Source organism: Cavia porcellus, unplaced genomic scaffold (genome assembly GCF_034190915.1).
Source record: "Cavia porcellus strain 051 isolate PalLab524CR breed Dunkin Hartley unplaced genomic scaffold, mCavPor4.1 scaffold_2, whole genome shotgun sequence".
In the NCBI taxonomy this organism is placed as follows: Eukaryota; Metazoa; Chordata; class Mammalia; order Rodentia; family Caviidae; genus Cavia; species Cavia porcellus.
In genome coordinates, this window is record NW_026947485.1 from 29,422,820 (window position 1) to 29,437,116 (window position 14,297).

Sequence of the window (14,297 nt, forward strand, 5' to 3'; positions counted from 1 at the left end):
AAATAACTTGGATATGGAAAGGCCAAGCTAGCTTCCACAGTTCATCTGAAGAACTTATTAAGCCCAGCGAAGAAAATGACAGTTTTTTTCTGGGCTATGTGGCAAGAAATTAGAGCTGTGAACCTTGTGCAACCCTGATGGCTCTGAAATCAAAGCTAAGTCTGAAGGAATGAGATGTGTAACCCAGAGACGGGGGTAAGGAGGAGCAGGAAAGGATGGATGTTGACAGGAAGAATGGGGAAGGGATGCAAGGATTTACTCAAAACAGATCGCACTCAATTTAAAGGGTAGAATATATTGGAACATTGCCTGACAATCCAAAAAGAAGGAAGAGGGGTGAGTGGGGCCTCATCCTTACAAGAGCTTTATACAGGACCTAATTAAATGTGAATCTCTTAGCTCTTGGTTCACTGATGTGAGGAAAGACTGACTGAAGACAGTTTCATTTTGAAGGGGGCTCTGTTTATATACATGTCAACATTCAGTTGGAGGTGAAAAGGTTAGTACTTAACCCAGGAAGTATCCATGTTTGTTTCACAAATAGATCTGCTTCATAAATTTCTTCACTATTCTTTTTTCTCATGATAAACTTTATTATAATAAAGGAGCTGTTGTCATGTTAAAGAGAATCAATATATTAAATAGACATTGGTTATGTGAAATTCCACTCAGGCTAAGTTCCAGCTACATGATAATGGAAAGCACTTCCTTTTATTCAAGAAAAGGCCCACTTCATTGAAAACACACACCATCCTTCTCTCCTCTACATGAAATGAGCCAACTGTCTATGGTATGAAGCAGCAAACTGAAACCTAGCCAAATACACAGATGCTTAAGCATACCTGAAAGCTGAATATATTTATTACAGACACTGTAAGACCCGTAAACTTTGCTCTGGATCACATTACTTCAGGATCTCAGAACTGTTCATGATTGTACAGGAAATGAGGGATATGATAGGCTCACAAAGAATAAACTGATAGAACTCAGTGTGGTACTTCAGGGACATCAAAACATTGTGCGACATGCAAAAGACTATTCACGAATCACACAAAATATACATTCATTGTGCCATCCATCACATTAACAATTGAGCTGAAAATACACCATATCCAGCTAAGATTACTTTGGAAAGAAATTGATTGGAATAATACCTTTAGAGTCTAAATAAATCAGCACAGAGTTTAAATGGAGGTTAGCCAGGGAAACAGGAAAAGGGTAGGGTTGGGTAGAGATTTAGCACAGGAAGCCAAGTTTTTTAATGTTGTGCTCTATAGGCTTTCTTAACTCACTAAAAGAAGAAATGGAGGCTATCATCTGAGCATCTGATTGGGTTTAAATGAATTTATTTTTTCCACTTATAATTACACATAAAATTGTACCACTTTTGAGTTTGCCCACCCTGTCTGACTTAGTGACCTAGTCTAAACATCTCTAGAAAATTTGTATAAAGATAAATCTCTTAGGACAAAGTATTTACAGTCAGCAAATTCACACAGGAGAAACTGAATTAAATTAAGGATGAATTAATTGTGTAAACACAGTCATAGTGCATCTCCTCTTCATGAGCTCCTGGGCTCTCCTCCTTTCTCTATATTCTACTTTGAAGGACCAGGTAAAGGAGAGCTGTAAATATACAGTTAGATAAAAGGTGAGATGCCTCCCTCTGACATGTTTCTGCTGGCAAAGGGAACTGCTTTCCAAAGCACATCTGAAAGAAACAGTAAGTCCTGTGAAAACTTCCTAAAATCAGAAAAGGATGTTAGGGGTCATCAGAAATTGATGCTGGCACCCAATCTGGATTAAAGAGTTAACCCCCTACTGAGTCTTTGGCATAGAATTATCTGGAAACACATTACCCTGGCCAGGAGCTCCCCAGATAGGATCAGAAAGGAAGAGAGACTGTAAATGGAAAGAAAGATAAGCTAAGAATGTGCTTTGGGTGAGGAATCCCAACCCAAGGAGGGGCCTGGGCTGCAGAGTCTGGGGCTGGGGCAGCCTCAATGGGAGGTAGTCAGAGTGTCTGAGGTAGAAGACCCCGGAGAAGGAACGCAGGGTGAGGAGCTAGATTTCTCTGAGGATTCCTCGGCCTTTTCGTCGCTTCCGGGTGGTGTAGCGGGTGAGATGGGCAAGAGGCCCTCTTTCTCACGTTTCTTCTGCTTCATTCTGCGATTCTGGAACCAGATCTTCACCTGGGTCTCATTGAGCTGCAAGGACGCAGCAATCTCCACCCTGCGGGCACGCGTCAGGTACTTGTTGAAGTGGAACTCCTTCTCCAGCTCCGTGAGCTGCTTGGTGGTGAAGTTGGTGCGCACAGCGTTAGGCTGACCCACATAACCATACTCTCCAACTTTCCCTGAGATAAAGTGGGAAGGGAAGAGAGGAAAAAACAAAAATCCTTAAATCAATAGGATGTCCCCTACACACCTCAGAGTATTCAGGTAAAGGGTAGATTATGAACTTAACACAAATGGGCCAGGCAGGCTGAGTGATGAGGTGAAAAATGTTAACCTCTAGCCAGCCATTATCGTGGTCCAACTAGTGATTACTAGAGCCTGAAGATATTAACAGAACACCATCACCACCAATGCTACACACACACACACACACACACACACACACACACTTCATACATCCAAAACATTTAAACCTCACATCCTTTGAAAACATACCAGTGCTAGAGACTTCTTTGCTCCCAACATACCTGGCACACTCCCTGCAACCTGCAAGTCTAGCCAAAAGCAAGAACCTTTCTTTAAACAAACAAACAAACAACGATAGCTTTGGAAACTAAGCAAACCAGCTCTTATAGAATCATCAGGATGTGTCCTCTGGCTGGCAGGACTGACCTGTTTTGGGAGGGTTTCTTTTGACTTTCATCCAGTCAAAGGTCTGAGCTGGAGATGTCTCCGATGCAGGGGAGCGACAGGCTTCTTGGTGGCTGGCGTGGAGAGGGGACAAGGAGTTATTATACGTAGCCAGGGCCAGGTTCTGGTGCTCTTGTCCATATGAGTGGTGAATGTATTGAGGCGAGCCCACCGAGCCCCCGGCATAACCCTGGTGGTGGTGGTGATGCTGGACCATGGGAGATGAGAGATTTCCAGAGTAAACTGTGGGAGCGCACGGAGGGTACCCGCCACTTACATCTGCTTCCTGATTTAACCCGTAGGGGCTGTAAGGCGGACCAAAGTTCTGTGCGCCATAGCTTGCACCACAATTCGAGTGGGAGTAGGACACCCCCAGATTCCCAGAAGTTTGGTAAGTGGCAGGCTGGGAGTGGTGATGGTGGTGATGATGGTGGTGGGGTGAGTTGATCTGCACCCCCCTGCCCACCAAGAAGCGGTCATCACTGCTGCAGCTGTTGGCACTGACTGCGCACGACTGGAAAGTTGTAATCCCATGATCGGAGGGGTAGGCTCGCCCTGAGCAAGTCCCCGAGTCGCCACCGCTAAGGATGGGGTATTCCAGGAAGGAGCTCATTCTTGCATTGTCCATCTGTCACTGAGTGACCGTGTCCTGCGAAGCCCTGAGTAACCGTGCCAACTTTCTCACTTCCTCCATGGGGCCGGAGAAGAAAAATGATATGAATGTACAGTGCGCAAGAGGGGGGGCCGGTGGGCGGAGGCCGCAAGGGATGGGCACGTGACTTTGTCAGCCAATAGCTGAGGCTCCTGCGAAAGTTTGCCGGCTCCAGCGGTGATGGATCACCGTTTCAGTGGCATTTAAATCCCTGGCGCTCCTCCGCCTAGGTGACGCGCAGTCGCCCCCCCAGGCAGCCCAGGCAGCGGCAGCAGCTGCGGCGCCTGCCACGGCAGATTCGGAGCGCTGGGGCGAAGGGGCGCCAAGGCTGCTTTCTGCGCGCGCCCGACACCGTACGCCACCCCCCGGAGGCAGAGGCTGGAAGGCATCTCCCCAGTCCCTGTCCCTCACCCCGCCGGAAAGATGAACAAGCGAGAGGTGAGACGGGTAGAGGGCTCTCGACTCTCCTGGGGCGGGCATCGGCGACCGCAAGTACCCGGTTGAGCCCAGGGCGCGCCAGGCGGAAAGGGTGGCGATCGGGCCCCAGCGCGCCCCAGGCTCCCGGGGCGCGTCCACCGCACAGCTGCTGCTGTGAGGCCGTAGGGCTGGGAGGAGCTCGGAGAATGGTGGCGGAGTGAGAGGCTCTCCAAGCTCGGAATGGAGAGGGCAGGGCGCAGAGAAGGTCTAAGGGGTACGCCGGTAGGTGTGGAGGGAGAGAGGGCAAGAAAAGAAACTTCCCTGCTACCCGGAGGGTCTCCGCAAGCCCTGCTCGCCATTAGCATAGCAATGAGGAGCTTCTGTAATCCGACCCCGGGGCCGGTGAGCGCTTGTTTTGGAAGTGGCTGGCCGAGGCCTAGCCTGGCCCGGCTCTTCTTGGCCCTCCTCCTTGCTTCACCCTCCGCCCCTTTCCCCTCCCCATTCAGCTCTGCTCCTTCGGGATCCGGAGCTACTGGCCGCTAGAGTTTGAGGGGTAGGAGGCGGGGAGAGAGATGACGACAGCAGACGTGGGCAGCGTGGGGGCCGGGCCGAGCGCTGCAGGCCGTCTGCCGGCTCTTCAGGCCCGGAACAGGCCTCACCGTGTCTGTCCACGGCTCCTACAAAGTGCGCTGAACACCCCCCCCCCCACACACACACATTTTTCTCGTTCTAGAAGGGGATGTTAGGAGTGGGAGAGCCCCCTTTTTCCAGTGACCCCACCCTCTCCACTACTGTACGTCTGGCGTGGGGGTGGGGACTGGCAGGTGGGAGGGGCGGTGGACAGATGGCTGAGGGTGAATGAGAGACACTTTCCTCTTCCCCAACAATATCTCTCACCATTTCCAACGGACTGTGTAGTTGCTAGTGTAACCCCTCAAGTCTTCCCCTAGAGAGACACATGCAGTTCTGAGTGTCATGCCAGGCCAGGGGTCCTGTCTCCATCACCTTCATCCTACAATGATGCGGCTGCGCTGTTTACTATTAGGTTTTTTATCATTCCCTGGGCTTGTGGAGAGAAAATGCTAGTGTGAGAACTGACAAATTAGTAAGTAGGAGAAATTCAAAAATTATCTAAGACGCTTGTAGCCTGTGCTGCATAGATTTTACTTAGACCATGTTTGCAACATCAGATCAGACAGATGAAATTGATAGTGAGGGTTGTGTGTGGGTTTGGTGCTCCAACTTTCCCCATTTCCCCTCCCTTATTAGAAAAAAAGCAGGCATATTTCAAATATGTTGATCATCCTTTCAGGCTTCTGTTTCGGTTCTCCAATATAGAAGTTACTCCAAAACCTGTTCACCCAAGAGGGAGAGCATATGCAACACACCTTTGACTGTAGACTTCCTCCATAGCAATAAAAGTTTCCCCCTAAACATTTGGAATATTTCACAGTGACCTTTGACCTACCCCCAAGCATGGTTAATAGGGTGCAAGGGCTGCAAAGCCCCCTCCACACACACACACACATACACATACGCGCCTGTTTCAGCTTCTGGGGATCTTCATGCTGGAGAAGGGGAAAGGCAAGGTGGCCCTCCTGGAGGCGGCTTCTTTGAGAAAGCCGGCCCTTCAGCGATGGGGAAAGGAGGGGTTCCTGTGGGACAGGCGCAAGATGTGAGTGGATCGGTGGTGACTTGTGCAGGGGATCTGCTCTCCAAACTGAAGCTAGTCATCTTCTCTGACCTTATTCCTGCACCTCTGTGGGCCTCCTCGGCCACATTTGCACTCCCCTCCCCCAGGCCTCAGGACGCCTGCCGCGAAGCCCCCCCCCCACCTACCCCTCCACCAAGGCTCAGTGGCTCTCTCATCCCTGTGTTCACGGCCTCTGCACTCTTCTCCCACCACTTCTCTCTCTCTTGATGTCTTTTCAAAAAACCTGGAGGCCGTGGATATTTTCCTTGGGATTTCAAACTCGCACTTAGGCCGGCAGACGCTCAGGCCAACCACCCACCCGCCTCCGTGCGCGGCTTCCCGCCTCGGCGGCCGCCCAGGACACCTCTCTCCCGGAGCGGCTCACCCAGGCAGCTTCCCCTGGCCTCCAGCCCGCAGGTTCCAGTAGCTCGGGTCCTCCCCAGCCCCCACTCCCGAGGAATCCTGGGGGGCATTCCGCCGCGCTGGGGACTCTTGTGGTCCTCTGGGCGAGTAGGGCAGCGACCCAAGACCGAGCTCCAGTCTCTAATCGCCCCAGGAGAGAAAGGCAAGCTTGGTCGCGATTAAAATGACTATCTGCTAGCCTCTTACTCGGCTCAAAGCGCCTCTTACTGGGCTGTTCTACTAGAAAGAGAACGAGCGAGGAGGAGACAAAACGCCGTGGCTCGGAGCTGTTACGGCATCCGCGGCTGAGCCAAGCTGTTGTTTTAAAGAGCAATAAAAATGAATTATGACTAAACGCCTTCTAACTTAATGCTTTCGGACGGGGATCCCCGGCAAATACGTAAGAGGATTTTTATTTGTGCATGTGTTCCTGCAATTGATCTCTTTGATGACATTCTCATTCATAGAAAGCGTTTGATTTATGAGCTTAGAACGAATCGCATCCAGTAGCGGTGCAGCCCTGGCCGCAGCCGGGACGCCCTGCTCGGCGCACTGCCTGGGCCGGAAACCGGCCGCAGTCGCCGCGCACTGCCGCTGCGGCCGGGATTTAGCGGGTGAAGTAGGAGGTGAGAGAGGTAGGGAACAAACCTGGGAAGGATGATCGCGATTGCATTTATAACTTTCAAGCCTTGGCTGTTAAGAGCTGGGTTCTTAACCCGCCCCACACACATGTTGCTGCATTTTCTCACGGTAAGTAGTAGCCCTCAGAAAGGGAAAAATTAAACAGGGGGAAACAGAAGGGGGAAAAAACAGAACAGCTCAGTAACGCACCCTAGATCACATTTTATTGGTATTTCATTTAAAGTGCTTTTTTCTCTTTCGCTGTCTAGGAAACTGGACTAATATATAATATAATCTAGGGTGTAGAAACACTCCATTTTAAATCTCAACTTGCTAACCTGACTTCAAAGCTTTAATGATCCATTATTAGCAATGTAAACAGATTTAAGAATGAAATATTGATTTTTCTGACCCTGGAAAAAAAGGAATCCTAGAATGACTGAACAGACGATTGGAAAGAACCCTTCTGACATGCATTTTGCAGCAAGTAACCATTGTTCTGTTTTATTTTGTTTTTCTCTCTCTTTTAGGTCTGTTTTGCCTGAACCCATCAACAGCTGGGAGATTAATCAACCACACGGAAAATGTGCTTGGGATGGGGGTGGGGGAGGGGTCGAATGTAGATGTTTCAGACAAACGTGTATAAATAAATGAATTGTTGGTAACTTAGTTATTGACCTGGAGACTGATAGCTTGTTCAAGAAACTCCACTTTACTCATCCCTAGAGCTGGGGGTTTCTGTAGGCACTTTATTTCTCCACTTTCAAAAAGCTTGGGCTTGGCCCAACTCTTAGGCTGCCCAATCCTGTTTCTATTTCTAATTTAAATCTATGGCTTGAGCCTCTACATGAAAAAAAATTCATTTCCTTCAAAAATAAAAACAAAACCCAAAAGACAAAAACCACATGTCAAAAGCCCTAGCCATTTTCTGGCTTTCTTCTTTGTTGCTATTGAAGACTTTAAATGTGCCACCTTAACAAATATATTAAAATTGAAAAAGAAGATAAATTGTGACCAGAATTTTATTTACTGAATTAGACTAAAAAAAGAAAAAGAAACCATTAAAAGCCTTAAGAAAGAGGGGGAGAAAAAATAAGAAAGCTACTTATAGCAAAGGAGAATTTATTCTACCAAAAATACGCATGACAATGCATCCTAATGTAATACAAAAATAAAAAGAAAGTGATGTTACAATTTATGATCACTTTCTTACAGGCCTTGTATATTGCTTTCAGGAAAATCACATAGACCGTTGTTGGATTTAAAACAACAAAAAATTCCAACACAATCTGTGAGATGGCTCTGAAACTGAGTCAGGGGAATCACTGAACAGAAAATCCTCACCATTTAAAGGAAGAGGGAAGGAAAATAAAATAAAGACCAACTCCCGGAATAAAAGAAGGCAAAACCACCTGGTCAAAGGGGTTTTTGTTTTGTGATGCTTTGTTTTGCTTTAATGTTTTTAGTAATTCAGATGCTGCAAGTCGATTGTGGTGAGTGTGTCTGTAAAAAAGTCAAAGCTGTCAGCTGAAATATCTACAGGACTGTCGAGGGAACCTGGCAAACTGGGTGAGACTGCATCTGAAAGCTGCAGGCAGGAATCTGTGGAGAAAACGTTAAAGTCCTGCAAAGAAGGGACCTCAAGGGCCTCGGGACTGTCATTGTTTAGGCCAGCTCCACAGTTCTGGCCCATTGTTGACAAGCAGTTAGGAACAGTGGGTGACTGGTGCTGAAAATGTTTCAGATTTTTCTCATTGCTGGTTAAAGGCGAAACTGGGAAACTTTGGGAGTCGCCATTGTGTCCATTGGGAGCCTGCTGCTGGGAGAGGGCATTTTGCTGAAAAGTGTAACCTTCCCTCTCCAGAAGGGCCCCAGAGACGCTGAGGGCTTGCTCAAAGAGCGACTTCTCTTCCTCGTCCTCCTCCACTTTCTCCGAGTCCTCAAGGCTTTTAAATTTCCCTTCGCTGTTTTGGTTCTCCTTGCACTGGGTCTGCCTCTTGTGCTTCATCCTCCGGTTCTGAAACCACACTTTCACTTGTCTCTCAGTTAAATCCAGCAACGCTGCAATCTCCACCCTTCGGGGTCTGCAAAGGTACTTGTTGAAATGAAATTCTTTTTCCAGCTCTAAAAGCTGTGTGTTAGTGTAAGCAGTTCTCAGGCGCCGCGATCCCCCAGCGCTGCCATCGGCGATTTCCAGGGATTCTGCGGAAAGGGAAACCAACAAGAGACACACGCACAGTTGGAGGTGGAGGGGTCCGAGCAGGGTTACTCCACTGGAGAATAAATATAGCAGAAAAGATCAACGGCAACAAAATGGCCGCCCCTGGATGCACTAGAGCTATTGTGCTGCCTTTCCTGGGAGCCCAGCCTGGGGAAACCCCATCTCCTCCACCTCTCTCAAATTCCCCAACCTCTTCATCCGGGAGCAAACTTTATATTAGCCGCAACACAATTTATAATTAATGCATCAGCTGCTTAGCTGAGCAAGAGCGATCTATCACTCTTCATTACTGTCAAAAAGCCAAACTCTAGGACAACTAGACAAGAGGAGGTCAGTTCCAACTCAAATAAATCATCCCACATTACACAACTTAGGGAAAGTTCCCCCTCCCTTCCTAAAAATATATATGTCTCCTCGTGGAAGGCAGGCTCCCTGTCCTCTCCGGCGAACCTGCTCCTGAGCCCGGGGGCAGGGACGGGCGCCCGGCTCTCTCCTCCGCCCGCGCCTCCAGCCGGGCCCCCTCCCCCATACCCGCTCCCCGAGCCCGGGGGGCCGCAGGGTCCGGGCCTGGGCCGAGCCTTCGGACTGACCTTTGTGGCCGAGGCAGGCAGGGCCGGTGGCGGCGGCGGCGGCGGCGGCGGCGGCGGGCGGCAGCGCGGTTTTCTTGGCCGCCTTCTTCTCCTTCATCCAGGGGTACTCGGGCGGCTGCAGGGCGCCGGCGGGCACCGGGCTGCCGCGACTGCCCGCGGGACTCGTCTTGGGGCGGCCGCCCGCGCCGTGGCGAGGGTGACTGCCCGGGTTCAGGCTGGGAATGGTCTGCTCAAAAGGAGGAGGAATCAGTGTCGAGTGTGAAAGCGTCGAGGTCTTGATTGATGAACTTTGAAATGTATCAGCGACAGGGGGAAAAGATGTCAGGCACTCAGCGAGCGACGGCTGGCTATTGATAAAACCAATCTCTCGCTCAAATTCGTAATTCATGGCCTTCTCCTTGGAGCCCCCTTGGAGAAAAAGTTCCCTCTTTTGGAGGGGCTTTGGGGGGGCAAGGCCCAGGAAAAAGGCGAGTGCGGAGGGAAAAAAAATCTATCATAGAAGATCGCTGCTGGGGTGTTTTTTTTCTAATTCACTGATTACAGCCGTATGGGGACCGCGCTACTATTAAACTATTGAATTCATGGAGACAAGGTTGAAATTGGACCGAATTGGCTGTCACATGATTGCTTCTGCCCAATGACAATTTGGGCTTTAATCAAAAGAAGCCACTGTCTGTTTGATTGATCCAAAAAAGTCGGGAAGGAACGCCTCATTGGGGGCCAGCAAGGCTTTATTTACACTTTTTTCATGGCAAAAATACATAAATGTGGCTGTGGGAGGGAGTGCCCAGGAGTGCCCGGGGCCAGGGCGCCTGCCGGCCTCCCGATCAGCGAGGACCTAGTGTGTGCGCCCGGGAGCGTGCGAGTGTGAGCCCGCTGCCGGTCCCGCGCGGCGGCCCTCCGCCTCCCCCGCACACTCCGCGCATTGTTTGGGACTGTCGGGAAGACGCCTCGCACCTCACAAATCATTTAAGCACCTCACTCTGACGCCTGCAGTCATTAACAAAGTAATCCATTAATCTTCAAAGTTTTGACACCCGAGGGCCCCCACATCCCAGCCACATAAGTTCTGCTACGGCAGAGGAAGGAACAGAAGGAGATAGGAGATGAGAGAGGAAGAAAGAGAAAGGGAGGGAGGGAAGGAGAAAGAACAGAGAAGAAATATTTGGGAGAACTCCCCTTTATCTCCCTTTCCTCCTCTAATTTTCTTAAAACCAGTAACTCATCTCAGAACTGATATCTCGCTGAGACTGTCTCTGTCTCTCTCCCTCTCCTTTCCTCCTCCTCAGTCTGTTTTCCTTCCTCTCCCATTTTCTTTCCCTCTTTTTCCTCCTCTCCCCTTCCCCCTCCCACTCTCTTCTGTCCGCCTCTCCTTCCCCCCGCAGCTCCTCGCCCCCCTCTTAGTGTCCAGCCTGGAATCCTCGGCCCTGGCCCATTGTTAGCCGGCTTTTCCACGGCAGCTTTGCATCTGGCTCCGGCGGGAAGCGGAAAACGGGAAAGGGGAGGCGGCTCTCGAAGCTTCCCGACCTCCCTGCGCCATCAACTTCTCAGGAGTGGCTGGAGAAAGATAGATGCATGTGCCAAGGGAGACAGCAACACCAGGTCCATGTGTCCAAATCCCCGTAGCCAGGGCGGCGGCCAGCCAAAGAAATGCCGCCCGGAGCAGGCGCGTGCGGCTCCTGGCATTCTGGGTTTCATACCCATAGGGCTCGGGTGTGGTGAGTATTTCCGATTTCCAGGAAGTCTGTTGCAAGTTATCGGCAGGAAGGAAGAAGACGTTTGTGCCCCTCTCCTTTCCCCTACCCCTTTCCTTGTCCTCGTCGCTCTGCTTGGGGGCTGGTTGGCTCAGATGCAGCGAGGGCTCCTTAGCAGCCTGAATTGCTTCCCACACCTTTCTACTCCTTGGGCACCAGACAGGTTTGCACCCGGGTTCTGTGGTGGGAAAGAGCATTGCCGGGAGAGGGCAACCCGAGGAGGATTATAAAGGTTCTTCCTTCTTCGTTCTCTTTTTTCCCAGTTCCAAGACTTGAGATTGAGTGTATCTTGGACAGTGCTGGAGGGTTCAAAAGATAACACTTTTAGATATCAAAAAAATTACCCTAAAGCCATCAAGCCAGAAAGAAGGGGGAGAGAGGGAGAGAGAGACAGACAGAGAGCTCTGAAGGCACCTCTTTCTGCCCCCCCAACCCTGAGGATGGTGATTCGCTTTTGCTTCCTTTGAAATGGACCAAAGTGATCAGACTCCTTCTGGCCGGCAGGCATCAGTGGCAGGAAAATAAATCATTCTGATGGCCAAGGAGAGAGAGGTTGGTGGGGGAGAAAAATACGCAGAAACAAGAAAGGCTGACCAAGAAGCAAGAGCAGGACTCCATCTCTGAGGCCTGCATCAAAGAGGATTTGAGTTGAAAATGAGATATAAAGTGGCCTCCAACTTTGACCAGCCCAGAGTTTTGCCTTGCAGATAGAAATGGTATTTTGGAAAATGTGAAGTTTTTCAGTTTTCTTGCTTTTATTCCAAACAAAGCTCTGAAGGAAGTCTGGGTGCGATCAATCTTGCTCACCAAAAGCCTTGACAGCTTCTGGCCCTTAAGAACACATTTCAGCTTCGAGCTCTTTCCAAGATCAAATGTGTCCGAGCAAAGAGAAGAGCAGGAAACGCAAGTAAACAAGGAAAACCAGTTTTTAAAAGACATTTTTTGGCAGTGGAAAGGCATATAGGGCTGCTCTTAGGAAAGGTGCTTTGCAGATTCTGGGGTAGTGGGCTCTGGGTATTAGCTTTTACCCAAAAATCCTGAGAGGTGAAGGGGAGGGGAGTTGCAGAGCGGGAGCGGCGCTGCCTCCAGATTACTGGCTTTGTCAGGAGCTGCGTGGGTGAGAGCTTTCTGCCTGCCTCAGCTGCCTTAATTCAAATACCATCTGGAAGAAAACCTTTTTCTGAGACTGCTCAACATCGAAATCTTCCCCAGATCTATTACTTTAACTCAGGAGATATTTTAATAAGGATTTCTTTTTAATATCTGGTAAGCTGAGGGTGAAATCAGTATTTTTTCTTTGAAAGCCAAAATGAATGTCTTGACTGGCAAGATATGGAAGATCATATTAGAATCTCATTTTTACAATCTCTGCCCTGAGGAAAGGAGGAAGGTTCTAAACCATTCTTTCCTCAGCTAAAGAGTATATTTTAGAAATCATTTCAAATACTGGTATCCCTGAAAGAGTTTCATCTTTGGGTGGAAATCCATTCTCTCTCTCTCTCTCTCTCTCTCTCTCTCTCTCTCTCTCTCTCCTACTCCCTCTTCCTCTTCTCTTTTCCTTTTCCTTGCCCTCACTCCCTACCGATAGTGCACCTTATTTTCCCAGGTTATTTTATACATGTCTCTCAAATGCTTGCTTAAAAAGAAGATTTTTGTATCTGCCCAGTATGAATGACCAAAAGGCAGAAGGTCCAGTTCTCACAAAGACTGGTTTTCCGACCTCTGGTGGGCACCTTATTTTGGAGAGAGGTTGAGGTGGGAAAAGCAAATCCATTTCCCCCACAGGCCAAACTCTTTGAAGAAAAAAACATATATCATTGGGAACTGCAGAACAAATGTGGAGAAAGCACCTCTGGGTGTGAGAGAAACACCCAGCTCTCTGCAGCTGCTTGCTTTTGTATCCTCCTTAGATCCTTTTCCTTTTTCTTAAAACCTGAAGGTTCCCTAAAAGCACCTCATTGAGATGCAGCAGGTATCCAGAAATAGCTTCTGTGCCCACTTCTAAGGATTCTCTGAGATAGTTTGGGGGTTGGGGAGAGTAGAGGCCATGATGATGAATATTTTGGATTGCAAACAAAATGGCGACATTTTCATTCCTGCTCTGAAAGATACAATCCAGGAGGGATGGGGGCTTAATTTCTTACATCAGACTCTCCTGATGCCCCAAATGCAGGCAGTGCTTCACTTCCAACTCTGAGCGGGGTGATGATGGGGAAGCAGCTCTGAGGTTCGCATTTTCTGACTTTGGTCCCTTCTCCAATTAATTCTTTAATTTGAAGATGGAAATATTTCCCATTGTGACTGCCTTTTCAGTAAGCAATCCTATCTTAAATCCAGGAGTGGAAATGTAATATTTCGCTCCTGTAGTATCAAGTGAAAGAAGTACTTATACAATTGCATTTTTATCAGAAAGATACCAATCTCCTTTCTCCCCCTCCCCCTGGGGCCATAAAAAGAAAGCCGTGAGGGAAGGAGAGTTAATAAACCCAGAGAGTGGCAAATGCTATATTCCAGGAAGAAACTGATGCTGGGATATAGGCAGTCCAAAAAGGGCTCAGGGATACTCCTGAGCTCAGTTTTCCTTTTGCTGGAAACCCAGGAAAGTTCAGTTCCTTTGACTCCATGTGTTGATTTTAAGAGCGATTGTATCATCCTGGCGTGACAATAGACTGCGAAACATCTTCGAAGGAGCCTGGGAATTCGACTGATCATGGAAACTGTTCAGCATCCCTAGTGAGAGCTCAGGCGTACGCTGGTCCTGGTCGGCTGAGACCCAGAGGAAAGCTTGCAGGAGGAGACCGACCAGCATTCTCTCTCCCCCGGGCTGCAGGGCACCTGTGCGCCCCCCGCCGCGCCTAGAGCCTTGCTGCCTTTGTTTCTGCGGAACACTGCACTCTGCAGCCCGGGCGCCCTCCGCCTGCCTCCGCAGCAGCTGGGAACCAGGCTGCCAGCGGGCCGGCCTGCGGCGTTTCCAGGGCTGCTGCTGTGGAGCCTCAGCCTCTTCCCGAGAATTGGCGGAGCTTCCAGGAGAGCCGCTTGGCCAGGCTCTGCGCCGGAGTCGCAGGGCTGCCTTCCGCGGC

General features: G+C 49.5%; 2 protein-coding genes and 1 long non-coding RNA gene across 4 annotated transcripts; 1 reads left to right on the forward strand and 2 right to left on the reverse strand.

The window, feature by feature from the left end:
* Positions 1 to 558: 558 nt before the first annotated feature.
* Hoxa1 (homeobox A1) lies at positions 559 to 3,650 on the reverse strand. 2 transcript variants are annotated; one of them, XM_013150465.3, is made up of 3 exons: positions 3,145 to 3,650; positions 2,850 to 2,941; positions 2,170 to 2,356 (listed from the first exon to the last, which is right to left on the reverse strand). In XM_013150465.3, the coding sequence occupies exons 1-2, from the start codon at positions 3,493 to 3,495 to the stop codon at positions 2,885 to 2,887; spliced, it is 408 nt and encodes a 135-aa protein (XP_013005919.1). In that variant the 5' UTR covers positions 3,496 to 3,650; the 3' UTR covers positions 2,170 to 2,356; positions 2,850 to 2,884. The 2 variants fall into 2 exon arrangements, with proteins under 2 accessions (XP_003467991.1, XP_013005919.1); XM_003467943.4 differs by having other exon boundaries at positions 559 to 2,356; positions 2,850 to 3,650.
* A 100-nt stretch (positions 3,651 to 3,750) lies between these two features.
* Positions 3,751 to 7,321, forward strand: LOC106027239 (uncharacterized). Its single transcript, XR_001200810.3, has 2 exons — positions 3,751 to 3,957; positions 7,183 to 7,321. It is a non-coding gene; the product is annotated as an uncharacterized LOC106027239 (long non-coding RNA).
* Positions 7,322 to 7,656: 335 nt separating this feature from the next.
* Positions 7,657 to 14,237, reverse strand: Hoxa2 (homeobox A2). The gene is made up of 2 exons (XM_003467946.4): positions 9,464 to 14,237; positions 7,657 to 8,854 (listed from the first exon to the last, which is right to left on the reverse strand). The coding sequence occupies exons 1-2, from the start codon at positions 9,849 to 9,851 to the stop codon at positions 8,115 to 8,117; spliced, it is 1,128 nt and encodes a 375-aa protein (XP_003467994.1). The 5' UTR covers positions 9,852 to 14,237; the 3' UTR covers positions 7,657 to 8,114.
* Between the last annotated feature and the right edge of the window lie 60 nt (positions 14,238 to 14,297).